Raw genomic sequence first — 18,194 nt, 5'->3', positions numbered from 1 at the left:
ATGATCAACCCCCACCCCCCAACAAGGCCCACAAGGTTCCTGTAGCTTCAACACCTTCTATCATTCTCTCTGTTAGTGAGAATTAAGTCCAATATGGTTGATTCCCTAGTTCCCTTCTCTATCTTTGGGGAACAAAGTTGTTTGCTAAGTTTGTCAGGATCATGTTTGATCTTCCACTTGGTGCAGAGTTTGTCTTCCACTTGAGACTTGGGGTAGTTAAAGTCCCCCATTACTATTGTGATTTGCTTCCTACATACCTTAGTTACCTGAGTAGGAAAAAGTTCATCTATTTTGTCTGTTTGGTTGGGTGGCCCATAGTATACATAGTACACATCTATGGCAATGTCATTTCCCCCCTTTTATATTTTTATATTTCCCCCCTTTTATAGCTATTCAACAGTCTCTGTCTCTTCGCTCTGATCAATAGTACCACTCCTTATGTCTGAATATAGTTTTCCAGCATAAGATCTTTGACTTGTCTTCAAATCTCATAGAATAATAGAATTGGAAAGAGATGCTTTATCCTCAAGAATGTGTCATTTACTTTTCTGTTTTCTATCTTGCTACATCCTTGCTGCTCTTCTTGGCTTTTCCAACTCCATCATCATTTTTCAAAGGCCTTTTGTTGTCCAGAAGTGGAAAATACTCAGAAAAATGGGAAACCTGGAGTAACTCAATGTTCTCATGAGAAACGTATACATAGGTGAGGAAACCACAGTGTCAATAGAATATGGCAAAACATTTGGCTCCAAGTTGACAAAGGAGTGCCACAAACCTGCATATTCTTCTCTTATTTATTCAACCAATATGCTGAATATATATTAAGAAAAGTAGGATTGGAAGAAGTTGAGAGCAGTTTTAAAACTGGAGGGAGAAATATCAATAACCTGTGCTATGCTGATGACACTACTCTGATAGCCAAAAATGAAAAAGAGTTGCAACCCTAGCAGTAAAATGAAAGAGCACAATTTTAAAAATCGGACTAAAATTAAATATAAAGAAAATCAAACCAATGACAGTAGGTACTGTATTTTCCGGCGTATAAGACGACTTTTTAACACATGAAAATCTTCTCAAAAGTCGGGGGTCGTCTTATACGCCGGGTGTCGTTCTCCTGTAACCAGGCAGACCAGCCCGAAAGGCTCTGACGAGCCTTAAATGGCTCTGGCGATCCCAGCTCTGACGGTCGATCCCAGCTCTGACGATCCCAGCTGAGTTCCCTGCAACTCAGCTGGGATCGCCAGAAACCATGTAAAAGAAAAAAGTCTTTTCCCTTTTACTCTGATGATCCCAGCTCTGACGATCCCAGCTGAGTTCCCTGCAACTCAGCTGGGATCGCCAGAAACCATGTAAAAGGAAAAAAGTCTTTTCCCTTTTACTCTGACGATCACAGCTCTGACGATCCCAGCTGAGTTCCCTGCAACTCAGCTGGGATCGCCAGAAACCATGTAAAAGAAAAAAAGTCTTTTCCCTTTTACTCTGACGATCACAGCTCTGACGATCCCAGCTGAGTTCCCTGCAACTCAGCTGGGATCGCCAGAACCATGTAAAAGATAAAAAGTTTTCCCCCTCCAGCTTGCTTACCTCAGCTGCTAGTCCCAACGCTTGCCTTGCTTCGCTTGCCTGAATCTATTCCATCAGCAACTAACTCCCTGCCTGCAATCAAGCAAGCAGGGAGTTGTGGACTTCAACTCCCAGAATTCCTCAGCCAGCAAAGCAAAGCTGGCTGAGGAATTCTGGGAGTTGAAGTCTACAAGTCTTAAAGTTGCCAAGGTTAGAGACCCCTGTTCTATTGGGTAAGTTTTTTTCCCCTTTGGGAGCTTTAAAAAAAATAGTCAATTGGGTTTTTTTTAGTTGTTCTTTTTTAGACCTAGCCATTTAAAGTTTAAGAAGTTTTAAATTTAGCTTTCATATAAAAATAAAAATAAAATAAAATAATATTTGTGCAGCTTTCTGAGATTTAGTGTGTTTCTGTAGTGTTTCACTCTAACTACACAAACACACAAAATCTCACAAAGCTATATGTGGAATTTTGTGTGTGTAAAGTGTGAAAGTTGGTTTTTTGGATTTTTGTGGCTATGTGAGGTTCCTGCTTGTTGCAGGGGCCATTTTGGGTCTAGCACAGCTGCTTTTACATTGTGGGTGAGCCAGTTGTGTTGTGTGTGTGTAGAGTGTGAAAGTTTTTTGGGGGGCTTTTTGTGGCTGTGTGAGGTTCCTGCTTGCTGCAGGGGCCATTTTGGGACTAGCACAGCTGCTTTTACATTGTGGGTGAGCCAGTTGTGTTGTGTTGTGTGTGTTTAGAGTGTGAAAGTTTTTTGGGGGGGCTTTTTGTGGCTGTGTGAGGTTCCTGCTTGTTGCAGGGGCCATTTTGGGTCTAGCACAGCTGCTTTTACATTGTAGGTGAGCCAGTTGATGTTTTTTTAATTTTTATTTGGTGTGCATTGGAAGAGGGGTAGTCTTATATGGCGAGTATAGCCCAAACCCTATATTTTAACAGGAAAAGTTGGGGGTCGTCTTATACGCCCAGTCGTCTTATACGCCGGAAAATACGGTAGATTAACAAGCCTTAGAACTGACAATGAAGATATCAAAATGGTAGATAGCTTCTGCCTTATAGGATTAACTTTCAACAGTAAAGAAATTAGAGTCGCTCTTCCTTTTGAACTTTGTAACACACCATACCCAGTGCTATGATTGACTTGGTTCATCTGCTCAGTCCCTACTTTCTATCTTCTTAAGGTCATCACTGCTCCTAAGCAGAGGGTGGAAAGTGCCCTGTAACAATAATAAATAAGAACTGATTCCCAGTTACAAATAGTGCTCATGTACAGTGATATTTTGATTAGAAGCATCTTTCAAGAAGGCATTTGTCTTGAGTAATGCAAATATTATGGTTCTTGAAAATATATGAAATGTCATGTTTATATCAGTATACCTGGTCCCTTTTAACTACTTCTCAGGTAACTTGGAAAAGGACATCTGGCACTATGAAACTTCCAATGGCAGAATATCATAGTTATTTTCATTGCTGTAATTTCCCTTTTTACAACAATGTAATTTCTTAATTTAGGGTAGAATTGGGGCTTCTTTAATTACAATTTTCCCCCTCCCAACTCCCATCTCATGAATAAAAATTTCAAATTATCAAAGGTATTTCTTGTTTGCTTCTGCTACCCAAATAAAATCCTGCTTTTGAAAAATATTATATTTGTATAACTATGGTAACAGTTTCTTTTAAAAAATTGTTTTTTTAATTGAGATAATGTCCTGTGATTTCCAAGTGATGCAAATTGGAATATTGTGCAGAACAAGAGAAAATTCATTTGCTAAGAATTTTAGTTTAGGGAGACTTTTTAAAATAATTTGTTGGAGAAAAGTGCTAATTTATTAGCTCATGAGGCTTGATCAATGGTTGGATTAGTCATTAGGTTAAAAGGTCAGAGGTCTTGTCGAATGAGTTTTTTGAAGCACACTGATTATTCTGACCTAGCAGCACCTAAATCTGTTCCTTGTCATACATGTCCAATTATTATTTAAGTCTATCACATTTTACAAATCTTTAGCAAACTATGAAGTCTTTGTTTTGCAACCTACAAATTTATTAGGTTATTTTCTCTACAACTTTGTCAGATAAAAACAATTTGTACTGAATTTTCTTTCATCTGGCTTTCTAAAATATATGCTTGTTTTGTATTTAAATTTCTTAAGCATGTGTTGCTTCATTATTATTATTATTTTTGCTGAGAAAAATATACCATGATGGAGTCCTTATGTGCTTACCATTTTACCCTAAAGAAAATATGGAGTCAATTTCTTTGTTTTCTTCTTTTAAAACAAAACATACTGTGTGGATAGATCCACTGGTGGGATTCAAATAATTTAACAACCAGTTCTCTGCCCTAATGACCGGCTGGATGGACGTGGCCATGGTGGTCATGGCCAGGGGGTGTGACAAGCAGCACTTGGCCTCCTGCACCCCCCTGGGAGCGACAACGGGGGGGGCTGTGCTGCACCCTGTGCCCCATTTTGGGCCTAGGAGGCCTCCCTGAAGCCTCTTTGGAGCAAAAACAGGCCATGGGGGGTGCACTGCACACACACACACACGCACTCCATTTTGGGCCTAGTAGACCTCCCTGCAGTTACCTGGGAGCTAAAATGGGGCCTGTGGGAACTCCTGGAATGGGCAGGGTGGGGAGGGGCAGGGGCAGCCAGCCATTGCGGCCAGGAATGCGACCACATGTTTATTGGACCCGTGTCCATCCTGGTTGGTACTGGCCTCCCGGGAGGTGACGCGAGGCTGGCTCCAGGAGATTATAAATGCTTCTTTGAGTGAGGGTGTCTTTCCCACTGTCTTGAAAGAGGCGGTGGTGAGGCCCCTCCTCAAGAAGCCCTCCCTGGATCCAGCAAATTTGTATTAGCAAATTATCGTCCTGTCTCCAACCTTCGCTTTGTTGCAAAGGTTGTTGAGAGTGTGGTTGCACAGCAACTGCCTCAGTAACTGGATGAATCGAATTATCTAGATCCATTCCAGTCGGGCTTCAGGCCCAGATACAGCACAGAGACAGCATTGGTCGCATTGGTTGATGATCTCTGGAGGGCTCGAGACAGGGGTTGCTCCTCAGTCCTGGTCCTATTAGACCTCTCAGCGGCTTTTGATACCATCGATCATGATATCATGCTGCACCGGTTGGAAGGGTTCGGGGTGGGGGGCACTGTTCTACAGTGGTTCTCCTCCTTTCTCTCTGACCGGTCGCAGTCTGTGTTGACAGGGAGGCAGAGGTCGACCCCGAGGCCCCTTATATGTGGGGTGCCACAAGGATCAGTCCTCTCGCCCCTTCTATTCAACATTTATGTGAAGCCGCTGGGTGAGATCATCCGTGGTTTTGGGGTGAAGTACCATCAGTACGCTGATGACACCCAGCTGTACATCTCCACCCCAGACCACCCCAATGATGCCCTCGAGGTGATGTCCCGGTGCCTGGAGGCCGTACGGATCTGGATGGGGAGGAACAAACTCAGACTCAACCCATCCAAGACCGAGTGGCTGTGGTTTCCGTCGTCCCGATATAGTCAGTTGGCGCCATCTCTGACTATTGGGGGCGAGTCATTGGCCCCCACAGATGGGGTTCGCAACTTGGGCATCCTCCTGGACTCACGGCTGTCTTTTGAAGAGCATATGACGGCCGTAGCCAGGAGGACTTTTTATCAGGTTCGCCTGATTCGCCAGTTGCATCCCTTTCTGGATCGGGACTCGTTACGCACGGTCACTCACTCCCTTGTCACCTCACGCCTGGATTATTGTAATGCTCTCTACATGGGGCTCCCCTTGAGAAGCACCCGAAGGCTCCAACTGGTCCAGAATGCGGCCGCGCGGGTGGTAATGGGAGCAATGTGGCGCTCTCATGTAACCCCCCTCCTGCGCGAGCTGCACTGGCTCCCAGTGGTCTTCCGGGTGCGCTTCAAGGTTTTGGTTACTATCTTTAGAGCACTCCATGGCTCAGGACCAGGGTACTTACGAGACCGCCTCCTGCCACCAATAGCCTCTCACCGACCAGTTTGCTCCCATAGAGAGGGACTCCTCAGGGTGCCATCGGCCAAACAATGCCAACTGACGGCCCCCAGGGGGAGAGCCTTTTCTGTGGGGGCACCTACCATCTGGAACGAGCTTCCCCCGGAGTTACAAAACATCCAAGACTTACGCATATTCCGCCGTGCCCTGAAAACATTTCTATTCCAACAAGCTGGTCTGGCCTAACTCTCCCTTTTTAATTGGCTTTTAAACTGGCTTTTAAATTGGGTTTTAAACCTCTTTAGATAAATTTGGATGTTTTTTAATCTTTGAGCCTAAATTACTTAATCTGTTTCTAAATAGTTTTTAACTTCTATATGTATATGTATTTATTATGGCTGTTCACCGCCCTGAGTCCTTCGGGAGTAGGGCGATATACAAATATGAAAAATAAATAAATAAATAAATAAATTTAACTATCTGTTTGTCCAAACTGGCCTGAACCAGCTGAATCCCACCACTGGATAAATCTCTATAGGTATAGGGATAAACATAATTTTTGTAAGTTTGTAAATCAGTTGGGACCCAGAGAGAGTGATGTCCTTTTAGTTGAATCTGCATTATGTTTGTTAACAAGTCTGCTCCATCAGTTGTTGTTCCATGGGAAAAATACAGGGTGTCTCATATTTATCTGTTTAACTCATATCTCATTATTCTTAGAGGTATTGTAAAATGTATGGATCATGTGAGAGTCATAAATCAAAAATAAAAAAACCCTAATGCTTTCAAATAAATAAAATTCATGTAGTGTTGACAATGTCTACATATTGTGTCAAGGGGGAAAAGAGAAAAAGAGCTAAAGTATTACTAGAAGTTGAAGCATTCTGTGTGCACACATGAGCACCCCTGAAACCAGAAATCTAATCTCAGCATTGTTTAATGAATCAAGCTTTATTACAGAGAGGTTTATTTATTTCTAAGAAATATATTTCAGACAAAGCCTAATACCTTATTAAATCCATCCTACCAGGAGAAGAGTCAAGACATATGCATGCCTAGAAGGAAGGCGGCGGTAAATAACCTGGGATTATCTCTTAGATAAAGTTGGCAAAATGAATGACAAAGAGAAGACAGGGTATAGATACTTAACTGTTCATTTACAGCCCATTGATACATTAAAAATTCAACCATTACTGGATTGAGAGCAGGGGTGAAATGCTCCCGGTTCGGACCGGCTCGGACGAGTAGGTAGCGATGGTGGCGGGCAGTTCAGAGGACTGGTAGCAAAAATCCCTGCCCCCGTCCCCCATGCCCAGCTGAGCCAGGCAATCATCAGAGGCTTTTTTTCTTTTAAATGCCTCTGATGATCCAAGCTCTGACGATCCAAGCTCTGGCGATCCCAGCTGAGTTGCCTGCCAATCAGGCAACTCAGCTGGGATCGTCAGAGCCATTTATTTATTTATTATTTATTTATTTATTTATTTTTCATATTTGTATACCGCCCTACTCCCGAAGGACTCAGGGCGGTGAACATCCAAAAATAAAATACAAAGACATACATTCACCCCAAAACCACGGATGATCTCACCCAGCGGCTTCACATAAATGTTGAACAGAAGGGGCGAGAGGACCGATCCTTGCGGCACCCCACATATAAGGGGCCTCGGGGTCGACCTCTGCCCCCCTGTCAACACAGACTGCGATCGGTCAGAGAGAAAGGAGGAGAACCACTGTAAAACAGTGCCTCCCACCCCCAACCCCTCTAACCGGTGCAGCATGATATCATGGTCGATAGTATCAAAAGCCGCTGAGAGGTCTAATAGGACCAGGACAGAGGAGCAACCCCTGTCCCGAGCCCTCCAGAGATCATCAACCAATGCGACCAATGCTGTCTCTGTGCTGTATCCGGGCCTGAAGCCCGACTGGAACGGATCTAGATAATTCGATTCATCCAGGTACTGAGGCAGTTGCCGTGCAACCACCCTCTCAACAACCTTCGCAACAAAGCGAAGGTTGGAGACAGGACGATAATTTGCTAACACAGCTGGGTCCAGGGAGGGCTTCTTGAGGAGGGGTCTCACCACCGCCTCTTTCAAGGCAGCGGGAAAGACACCCTCACTCAAAGAAGCATTTATAATCTTCTGGAGCCAGCCTCACGTCACCTCCCGGGAGGTTTTTTCTTTTAAATGGCTCTGAAGATCCAAGCTCTGACGATCCCAGCTGAGTTGCCTGCCAATCAGGCAACTCAGCTAAGATCATCAGAGCCATTTAAAATAAAAAGTTTTTTTCTTTTAAATGGCTCTGACGATCCAAGCTCTGACGATCCCAGCTGAGTTGCCTAATCAGCAGGGTTTTTTTAAAAAACCTTCTGATGATCAGGCAACTCAGCTGGGATCATTAGAGCCTTTTGAAAGCATTTTTTTACATGGTTTTACATGTAAAAAATGGTTTTAAAAGTAAAAAAAATGGCCACACCCACCCAGTCACATTAAGCCATGCCCCCAGAACTGGTAGTAACAAATTTTAGATTTCACCATTGATTGAGAGGCACTAAAGACTGGGTGCTATTGGACCCCCATCCTCAACAAATATGTATCACCATTTGATGATATTCAAAATGTTTGTAAGACTAGGCATATTTTGAAAATAAATCCCACTGGTTTGTTAAAAAATAAGATACCCTTCAAGTTGTATTCATTTTTTTAGACTACATGAATAGTTCTATAATAGGTAGTACTAATACCGTATTTTTCAGAGTATAAGTCGACCTTAGTTTTTGGGGAGGAAAATAAGAAGAAAAGCTGATTGGTGAGTGGATCGGCCTCCCGGAATACCCCCAATCAGCTGTTTCCAGAGGTGAATTTTAGCAACAGGTTCGTTGGTTGTGAGCTCTGTGCCTTGCTTTTTTTTTCTGCCTCTGAAACTTCTGAAACTCCATTTCAGAAAAAAACTTTTTTTTCTGCTTCTGAAAGCCTCCGGAAAGGAGCTTCAGAAAAAAAGGCTTTTTTTCTGAAGCTCTGTTTGGAGGCTTTTTTTCTGAAGCTTCTTTCAGAGGCTTTTCTTCTGAAGGACCAGGGGTGGGTTCTACTTACCTTTACCACCGGTTTGCAACGGGATGCGCAGATCGCTGGTGATGACATCCGGGGCAGTGGGTGGGGCTTCTGGCCGGTTTTACTACTGGTTCTTGCGAACTGGTCCGAATCGGGGGCAACCCACCACTGTGAAGAACTATCTGTACTCTGTTCAATCTCCTTTCTTTGGTATTGGTATGTAGAGTAACCTCTTCCGATCTGTTGGTTATTGTGTCATTCTCCAGATTTGTTAACATAGTATGGTTAGAGCCTTTACTGATTCTTCTTTTGTTGCTTGCCATATTATTTTAGATAAAAGCCTTTCAGAGGCTTTTTTCTGAAGCTTCTTTCAGTGGCTTCTTTCAGCCTCTGAAATCTTCATTTACGAGGCTGGGCAGGGCTACATTCAGAGTATAAGGCACATCCAGATTTTCACCCTCTTTTTTGGGCGAAAAAGGTGTGTCTTATACTCCGAAAAATACGGTAGTTTATCATTCTTTTGATTTTTTTTTAAAAAAATCATTATTTCTGCTTTATTTGCAATATCAGTTACATAGAGAGAAAACATTTGATAAAGTTGATTAAAGAACAGTAACAGAAGTGAAGAAAGTTACAGAAATATAATTATATTAATCATTTGATACAATATGAAACAATTGGAAAAATGTAATATGAACTTCAAGCGTTAAAACAGTTACATTTAATATATATTTCTGACAGTTTGCTGATCTAGGAAGAGAATTTAAAAACAAATCTTCTCTGTTACTGCTAAACTTGATACTCAGTGCTGTTCATTCATTAATATATACAAATTATGTTGTTTTCTGGACTGATGGTTGCTGTAGCAACACAAAATACCAGGTGTGCAATTGGCTTATGGGACTGGTGTGAACAGACTATGGATCAGTAGTTTAGCTGGTGCTTACAAGCTGAAGATACCACATTCAATCCCTGAATAAAAAAATGCCTGAAAACCTGAAAAGATGCTACCAATCAGAAGAAATCAAAGTAGTAGATGGGGTAGGATTACAACTAGTTGCAAAGCTTGCTCTCCTAAGACTAATTTAGATGTGACAATAGCAATTACATGTGATGAAACACAATTCTATCATCTTTATTTGAGTATATATATATATGTGTGTGTTTGTGCATGTAAGATTGTGTATTTGAGAGAATGAGAGTGCTATAACTGCATAGCTAAAGTCAGGAAAATCCTGCAGATGAAAAATCCCACCTCTCATTTAGACCATATTAGACTAAGTAAATGAAAATTTTGCCACAGCTGACATTTCTATTTCATTTTAGGAAAATAATTTGATCTTTTCTAAAGTAATCTGGAATGTTCATATAAAACCAGGAGTGGGGAAATATGGACCCTTTATGACCTGTGGGCTTCAACTCCCAGAATTCCTGAACCAGCATGGCTGGTGTTGAAGTCCACAGGTCATAAAGGGGACATAGTTTCCACCCCTGAATTAATACTAACATAGCTTATCTTGTTAGGTGAGAGTTCATGAGGGGTTCAACAAGTTGCTTTTCTTGCACCATTTTCAATCTACCCATTGACATCACTCAGGCATAGATCTAAGATTCATTAGAAAGCAGGTTATTATAAATCCTGAGGTATGCAGATACAGATATCCTGCTATAAATATATTGTGTCATTGCTATGGATATAAAAGCTTATTATTTTCATTAAGTAGTAGATCATCCAGTTGCTACATTATCCTTGCCTCTGTTTCTTCTTCACATTTTTAAACCAACATGAAGAAGAAAGAGAGGCAAGAATAAGGCTGCTCCTAAAAAAGAAATGAAGCCATGAGCTGATACAAAGTAAAAAAAGCCTAGTTGAGGTTCAGCCTTTGGTGGGGGTAGAGGAAGAGATTTTTAATTCAGGATTCCTGCTTTCCAAGAATATTGGCATCTTATTTTTTAATTATTTTTAAAGAACTGCATAAATAGATATCTGCATATACATCTCATAACTTTCAGTTTGTACCCATGTTCCCCCAATCTTCAAATTACAAGATTACTCTTACTCCAGAGGTTGCTATTTAATATATACATATAAATAATAACCATAGTTTTTCAATCAATCAGAATAGAGCTGGAAGGGACCTTCAAGGTCTTCTAGTCCAACCCTCTGCTCAAGCAGGAGGCCCTATATCATTTCAGACAAGTGACTGTCCAGTCTCTTCTTAAAAACCTCCAGTGAGGAAGTGTCCACAACTTCTGAAGGCAAGCTGTTCCACTGGTTAATTGTCCTCAGTTACAACAGCACTGAAAAAAGTGACTTAAGAACATTTTTCATAGTTATGACGGTTGGAGCATCCCTATAATTCATATGATCAAAATTAAGATGCTTGGCAACTGACTCATATATATGACAGTTGCAGTGTCCCAGGGTCATGTGATTCCCTTCTGCGATCTTCTGTCATGCAAAGTCAATGGGGAAGCCAGATTCTCTTAACAACTGTGGCAAGAAAAGTCATAAAATGGGGCAAAACTCATTTAACAAATGTCTTAGCAACAGAAATTTTGGGCTCAGTTGTGGTCGTAAGTCGAGGACTATCTGTATTTTAAATATTTTTAAATTATTTTCATTGTATGTCTTCTAAAAATATCTCTAGCCGAGTTGCTTCATGATTTTCTTTACTAAAATTCTGGAATAATCAAAGTGAGCAATATCAAGCCACAGATAAGCCTTTCATATGCTATTGGCTCCAGTAAGATTGATTAACTTTCCATTGACATTCATTTTAAAAATATTGCTTTTAGAATATTGCTTTTTCTTATCAAAGAATGGTCATCTAGAACAAACATAAATCAGTCTGTGATTTGACATTGACCAAGATGTGCTTGACACAGACTTGTTCCAACATCATAGATTCATTTTGACATACATTAGCTACCCTGAATCCTGTAGCAATGCATTTTTATATAGTGTATGGCAAATTCTGTTATGACATATTGTTTGCCTAGTGAACTGATTTAACAGCACCAGGTGTTTGTGGTCACATTGCTTGAAAACTACATTTTGAAGCACTGTATGTCATTGATTAACAACTGTGAGCATAATAGCTATGTAGTGTTTTATCAAGAAGGATAATAGATTCCAGCCTCAAATGATGAAAGTAGTTATCATAACCATTAGATACATAGATCTACCAAAAATATGACAATAGCATTATGAACAAAATAGAGAAATAGGCTTCTTTCGGTTTGGTCTCAAAACATCAACATCTTTGATAAACAGTTGTGAGCATGATAGCCATGTAGAGTTTTATCAGTTTGTGAAGAAAAAAATAAATTCTAACCTCTGATGAAAATATTTATCATAGCCATTCAATACACAGATCTACCAAAAGTATGACAGTAGCATTAAGAGCAAAAATGACAAATAGACTTCTTTCTGTTTGGTCTCAGGCTATCTCCTGTAGTTCTTATTAATTAATTAATTCAGAAATTAATTCTGAACACCAAAAATAATCTTTTTCTGTACCAAATTTGTGAGCGGAAAACTTGGATAATGGATTTCCCTTTTGGCAGTAACTGTACTGTTGAAATATTAAAAAGCCCCAGGTCTTCCACTGGAATTTAATTGAAGTGTGGAAGACCAGGAAACTACAGTTTGCTGGACAATATTATATCCAACCTTTGGCTATGTCATAATGACATAAGTGCAATTCAACCATGATAATTTATCTGAAATTCCCTGTATTTCCCAAAGCAAATCTTTTTTGCATCGATCTGAATTGATAGATAAATACTGGAAAATTTTGTTGAAAAGAACAAATTGCTTCATTTGTCAATGAAGCTTACCTTTTTCACAAAATGTCCAGGTGAAGTTTTGATTAACTGGTGTCATAACTGGAACCAATTCCCTAAGAAAGCTTCCTGTTTACTTATCTAATTAGCAAAATTAAGTAATTTTACATCATTGAAGAAACAACAATTATTATGCAATCTGTGGTACTGTAATTCAAAGAAACATGGAAGGAAACTGGGTGAGAAACAAAAAAGTAAGCATTAGCTGGCATATGTTGATGTTAAACGCAGCTCCAAAATTAACCATACATAGAATAAATATGCACACTTAGCAATATGTAATATCAGCTATGGGAAATCAAAGACAAGAATAAACATTTATTTCTGTAGTTTGGAAATAGACACCATCTAAACTATTATATGCAGATGGAAAAAAATGTGGCACTGACAAGGTAGATTCTTTCCTTTCAATTAAGATTGATTATGGCAAAGAAAAGGAATAACTCCCTGTTTATACTTGCAGCTTAAGAGTTTCCTGTGATTTTTATTTAATTGTTGAATCCCGTCATCATCTCTAGTTTGATTTCTACAGAGTTTCCATTGGAGATTTAGTGTCTTTATAAATGAACAACTATTCATTCATGTTCAGCAAAAGAGATATTACAATTCAATATACTGTAGATTCAGTGCCTAGGGTGGAGAAATAAAGCAGAAGGTGCAATCCTGCTTTAGTATTTAAGGAACCATCTCCCCCCCTCCCCCCGTAAGTTGTATACATTTTACAAAAAAAGCACTACTCAATATGATTCTGTCCTAATAAAAATCGTCTGATTTGGTCAATAACAGAACTCTTTCTCTTGTCTTTAGGTATAAAGCCATAGTGAGACCAATGGACATCCAAGCTTCACATGCCCTGCTGAAGATTTGTTTGAAAGCTGCTACAATTTGGATTTTCTCCATGCTGCTGGCCATTCCAGAGGTTGTGTTTTCAGACTTGCATCGTTTCTATGACAAGGGCACTAATAAAACATTTATTAGTTGCACACCTTACCCACTTACCAATGAACTGCATCCAAAAATTCAATCCATGGCTTCCTTTCTCATCTTTTACGTAATCCCGCTGTCTGTTATTTCAGTATATTATTATTTCATTGCAAAAAATCTGATCCGGAGTGCTTACAATCTACCAATGGAAGGAACTATTCAGGTTAAAAAGCAGGTATGTTATGTTTGGTTTACAAAGACATATACATACATAAAGGTAAAGGTAAAGATTTCCCTCGCACATAAGTTCTAGTTGTTCCCGACTCTAGGGGACGGTGCTTATCTCCATTTCTAAGCTGAAGAGCCAGCGCTGCCTGATGACAATTCCGTGGTCATGTGGTTGGCATGACTAAACACCGAAGGCACACGGAACGCTGTTACCTTCCCACCAAGGTGATCCCTATTTTTCTACTTGCATTTTTACATGCTTTTGAACTGCTAGGTTGGCAGAAGCTGGAGCGTACTGATTAGGTAAAATGCCACCACACAAGAACCTCTAAACATAGATGGAAAAAATACTTAATAATATTATGATTTGGTAATGCCTAGTTTGTATCAGGGTAAGACAAAGACTGCCATCACTAAATATGCTGAACTATACTTACTCTGCCCCTTGCAGTAAAGCTTGTATACTGTATAATAGCAGCCAATAAGTGACTGATATGAGGATCAAAATCTGGTCTTGTAGCATATGAGATTTAATGCAGAAAACATGGCTGCTTCTCATGCTGAGTATCAAGTAGCAAATATAAACATGGAGCACTAATTTCAAAAGGTAGTCTGGGTCAGATTATGTAGGCCTCTGCCTACATAATTACATTACAATCTGGTCCTAAAATACAAAGGAGATAAAAGTCATATTCCTATAAAACATCAGTATTTGGATGGGACTTCAAATGGCTGTAATTAGGGATGCAGAGCATGAGTGATATTTAGAATGACCAATTTCAAAAGAAAAGCAATTCTTTAAGAAAATAAATAAAGACTAACCCAAGAGAACTGGAAGTCAGAGTGATCATCCATGTATTACTGTCTAGATAACTAAAACTAAACATAGGATTTCATCTTATCTTTGGCATTGTTGAGCTAATATCTCTTTTTTCTTTTCAGATGGAATCTCGGAAACGCCTCGCCAAGACAGTGCTAGTTTTTGTCTGTATCTTTGCTTTCTGTTGGCTCCCTAACCATATCATCTACTTATATCGGTCATACCATTATTCAGAAGTGGATACATCTGTCCTGCACTTTATCACTTCTCTTTGTGCTCGAATATTGGCATTTATTAACTCTTGCATAAACCCTTTTGCCTTGTACTTGCTCAGCAAAAGTTTTCGGAAACAATTTAATCACCAGTTATCTTGTTATAAAACCCGTCTTCTCATTCGATCCCAGAGTACAGCCAGAAGCACCACCCGGATGACATCTTTCAAGAGCACCAACCAGCAGTCCATGATCACCTTCAGTTTTATTAATGGCAACCACAACTGTCATGAAGAAAATGTACAGTATGCATGAAATTAATACTCACTGCCAGAGTTTACTAACTATTGCTGCCTATTTGTATGTAGTCAGCAATAAATGTACATACCATAAAGAAATGGATCTGTGGCCAGACCATGAATTAGGTAGTGTGCAAGAAAAAATAATAATGCAGATTTAAAGGGCTGTCCATACCTGCATTTTGTTTTTATGATTTCCTATTATAACATGCTGGTCCATTTTCATTCACATGGTGTCTGATCCTTTGTAGATGTGAAAGGACTGCAACACAAGCCAGGAATTCTGAGATTTGGAATCAAAAAATATTTGGTTAGATGTTAGATAAAGGGTGGTCTAGTATAGTTAGTTAGTGTTAGTTATCACCTTTAAAGCGCTCCATGGCTTAGGACCTGGGTACCTACGAGACCGTCTTTTGCCACCAATAGCCTCCCACCAACCAGTTCGTTCTCACAGGGAGGGACTACTCAAGGTACCGTCAGTCAAATTATGTCGACTGGCGAATCCCAGGGGGAGGGCCTTCTCTGTGGGGGCTCCAACCCTTTGGAATGAACTGCCCCCGGAGATACGGAATATCCCTGATCTCCGTGCTTTCTGCCGTGCCCTCAAGACCCTGATGTTCCAACAGGCGGGGCTAAACATACGAACATGTAAATGATTTTTTAAATGTTATCTAATTCTGGGTTTAATTGACCAAACTAAGTAATAATTTTAATTAGCAATTTTATGATGTTTGTGTGTCTATATTTTTCTTGACTGTACACCGCCTTGAGTCCTACGGGAGAAAGGCGGTATAGAAATATAATAAATAAATAAATAAATAAAATAGTGTTTCCCAATTTTGGCCCTTTGAAGATATGTGGACTTCAAATCCCAGAACTCCCTAGCCAGCATGACTGGCTGGGGAATTCTGGAGGCTGAAGTCCATACAACTTCAAGGGGCCAAGGTTGGGAAATACTGTTCTAAAGCCAAATAAAGGCAGGGGGCTTAATGAAAGAAAATAATTTTAGAGAAACTATTTTATATATGCATATTCTTTCTAGCCAGGTTTTACCTACGTAAGCTAAGATGTTCCACAACCCTATATATATATATGTATATGTATATGTATATGTATATGTATATGTATATGTATATGTATATATATGTGTATATATATATGTATATGTATATATATATGTGTGTGTATATATATATATGTGTGTGTGTATATATATATATATATATATATATATATGTCTTTTTTCCTTTTTCGTAGGCTTTTATGTGCATATTCTTTCTAGCCAGGTTTTAGTTTTAGTTTACGTAGGTAAAACCTGGCTAGAAAGAATATGCACACACACACACACACACACACACACACACACACACACACACACACACACACACACATATATATATATATATATATATATATATATATATATATATATGTACACATATACATATACATATACATATACATATACATATACATATACATATACATATACATATACATATACATATACATATACATATACATATACATAAGCTTTGGACTTTTATTTATTGCTGGAATGAGCCTGTCCGTCACTGGGTTATCTGTGATATACAAAAAACAAGCACAGGATTCAGTGCAAAGCCAGCTTTTTACTCCCTTTTGAACCTTTCTTCTTATCTTCCCCACTTCTATTACACCATTGATATTTAACTTCTCTTTTTTAAAGTGGAAGGTCACTTTAGGACCTTCCTAGGAGTTTCAGGACAAACTGAAGAACTCTAAAGGCCAAGGCAGAACAATGCCATGCACTTGCATTCAGTTAACAGATAAATGTGTACAGCATGAGATTGTTCTTCTCCCTTGGACTGATATGTTAGATTTTTACAGTCTCTCAGTTTCTATTGATAAAATAATAGAATCTCCATTTATCCATATTCAAGCTTAAGAACATACATTCCTGGTTCTTTGCTTTCTGTATTAAAGAAAAGTAAGCCAGTTTGCTAAAGAAAAAGCACCATTTCTTCAAAAAAAACATGTTGAAACATGTTTAGAGTCATGTAACTAAATGGAAGAGCATGCTGCTGCTGCTGCTGCTGCTGATGATGATGATGATGATGATGATGATGATGATGTCTTCAGTTCAATTCACAGTCTGGGACTGATAAAAACAGTTCAAGTCCTAACCATGTACCTAAGAGCTGTTAAGGTAACGTCTGTGTATATAGGCAATTCTGAGTAGGGTGGTTTTTTGCAAAGTCAAAATATTCAGGTCTAATAAGTTCAAAATTCCTATGTATCTAGGCAACCTTGTGGGTATTGCTCCAAGGACTCCTATTATTATTGGTACAACCATTGATTTCTTCCTCCACAATCACTCAACTTCAATTTGCAAATCACAAATAACTCATTTTTTCTAGTTGTTTCTCTTTAATTTGTGCATTATTGGTATTGTAATATCAATGAACCAGACTTTTTTTCTTTTCCACAATAGTGATGTCAGGTATATTGTGGGCCATATGTCTGTCTGTTTGGATCCAAAAGTTCCACAGGATCTTGACCTGTTCATTTTCAAGAACTTTATCAACTTGGGTGTTCACACTGATTTTTCAGGCAGTATTAATCCATGGTGCTTTTTAAAAGGTGTAAAGAGAATTAAGCTTACTGGGGTTTGTCTCACTACTTTGCCCCCATCTGAATGAAAAAGTATAGTGTATATAATTTGAATGTGAAAAGTGGTGCCATTTCAATAAATGTAAGCTTCATTATATTTACAGGTGTATGCATTTTACATATGTGGGGTAGAGTGTGGGGAGAGTAAAGCACTCAAATGTCATAAAGTTTTTATAAGAATGTTTTTAGCCCATGTATCAATGTTGTCAAGATAAGTCATATTGTGCTCTATACATGTTTTGTTATGGTGAACAAATGTAAAAGGAATCTCCATGTTTTCCTTACATTTTCAAAGATAGACTATAGTAATGATGTAAGTGATCAATGCTAAAATCTCAACCATTTTTCTTCTTCTGCCACATTATACTTCCAGATGATATAAGTAATATAGTTTAAATGTTTTGATATTAATAGACGCAAAACAAATAGAAATTCCAGATTTTGCAATGGTGAAAACATTTTTAACATCTGGCATGTATTATAATCAAAAAGGATGAAACATGATGGAAAATAGCTGGCTTAAAGCTTGTCTTATTCTCAGTTTGATTCCCCATGGGGAGATCAGCCATGGGAAAAGCACTGACAAGACTTCCAAAAATAGTTATCGTATTATAATTTTGGATGTAACAGGAAAAAAAAATCATAAATATG

At 39.1% G+C, this 18,194-nt stretch overlaps 1 protein-coding gene across 1 annotated transcript in view; it reads left to right on the top strand.

The window, feature by feature from the left end:
• Window positions 1-15,683, top strand: part of GRPR (gastrin releasing peptide receptor) — a 79,467-nt gene extending 63,784 nt beyond the window's left edge. Inside the window, exons 2-3 of the mRNA XM_034435995.3 lie at window positions 13,216-13,567; window positions 14,503-15,683. Coding sequence (XP_034291886.1) covers window positions 13,216-13,567; window positions 14,503-14,907 — 757 coding nt within the window. The 3' untranslated portion in view covers window positions 14,908-15,683. The remainder of the gene's footprint in view (window positions 1-13,215; window positions 13,568-14,502) is intronic.
• Window positions 15,684-18,194: the final 2,511 nt, after the last annotated feature.

The sequence above is a fragment of the Pantherophis guttatus genome, chromosome 5, assembly GCF_059756535.1.
Source record: "Pantherophis guttatus breed Tessera chromosome 5, ASM5975653v1, whole genome shotgun sequence".
Classification (NCBI taxonomy): Eukaryota; Metazoa; Chordata; class Lepidosauria; order Squamata; family Colubridae; genus Pantherophis; species Pantherophis guttatus.
This window is presented reverse-complemented; position numbering and strand designations above follow the sequence as displayed.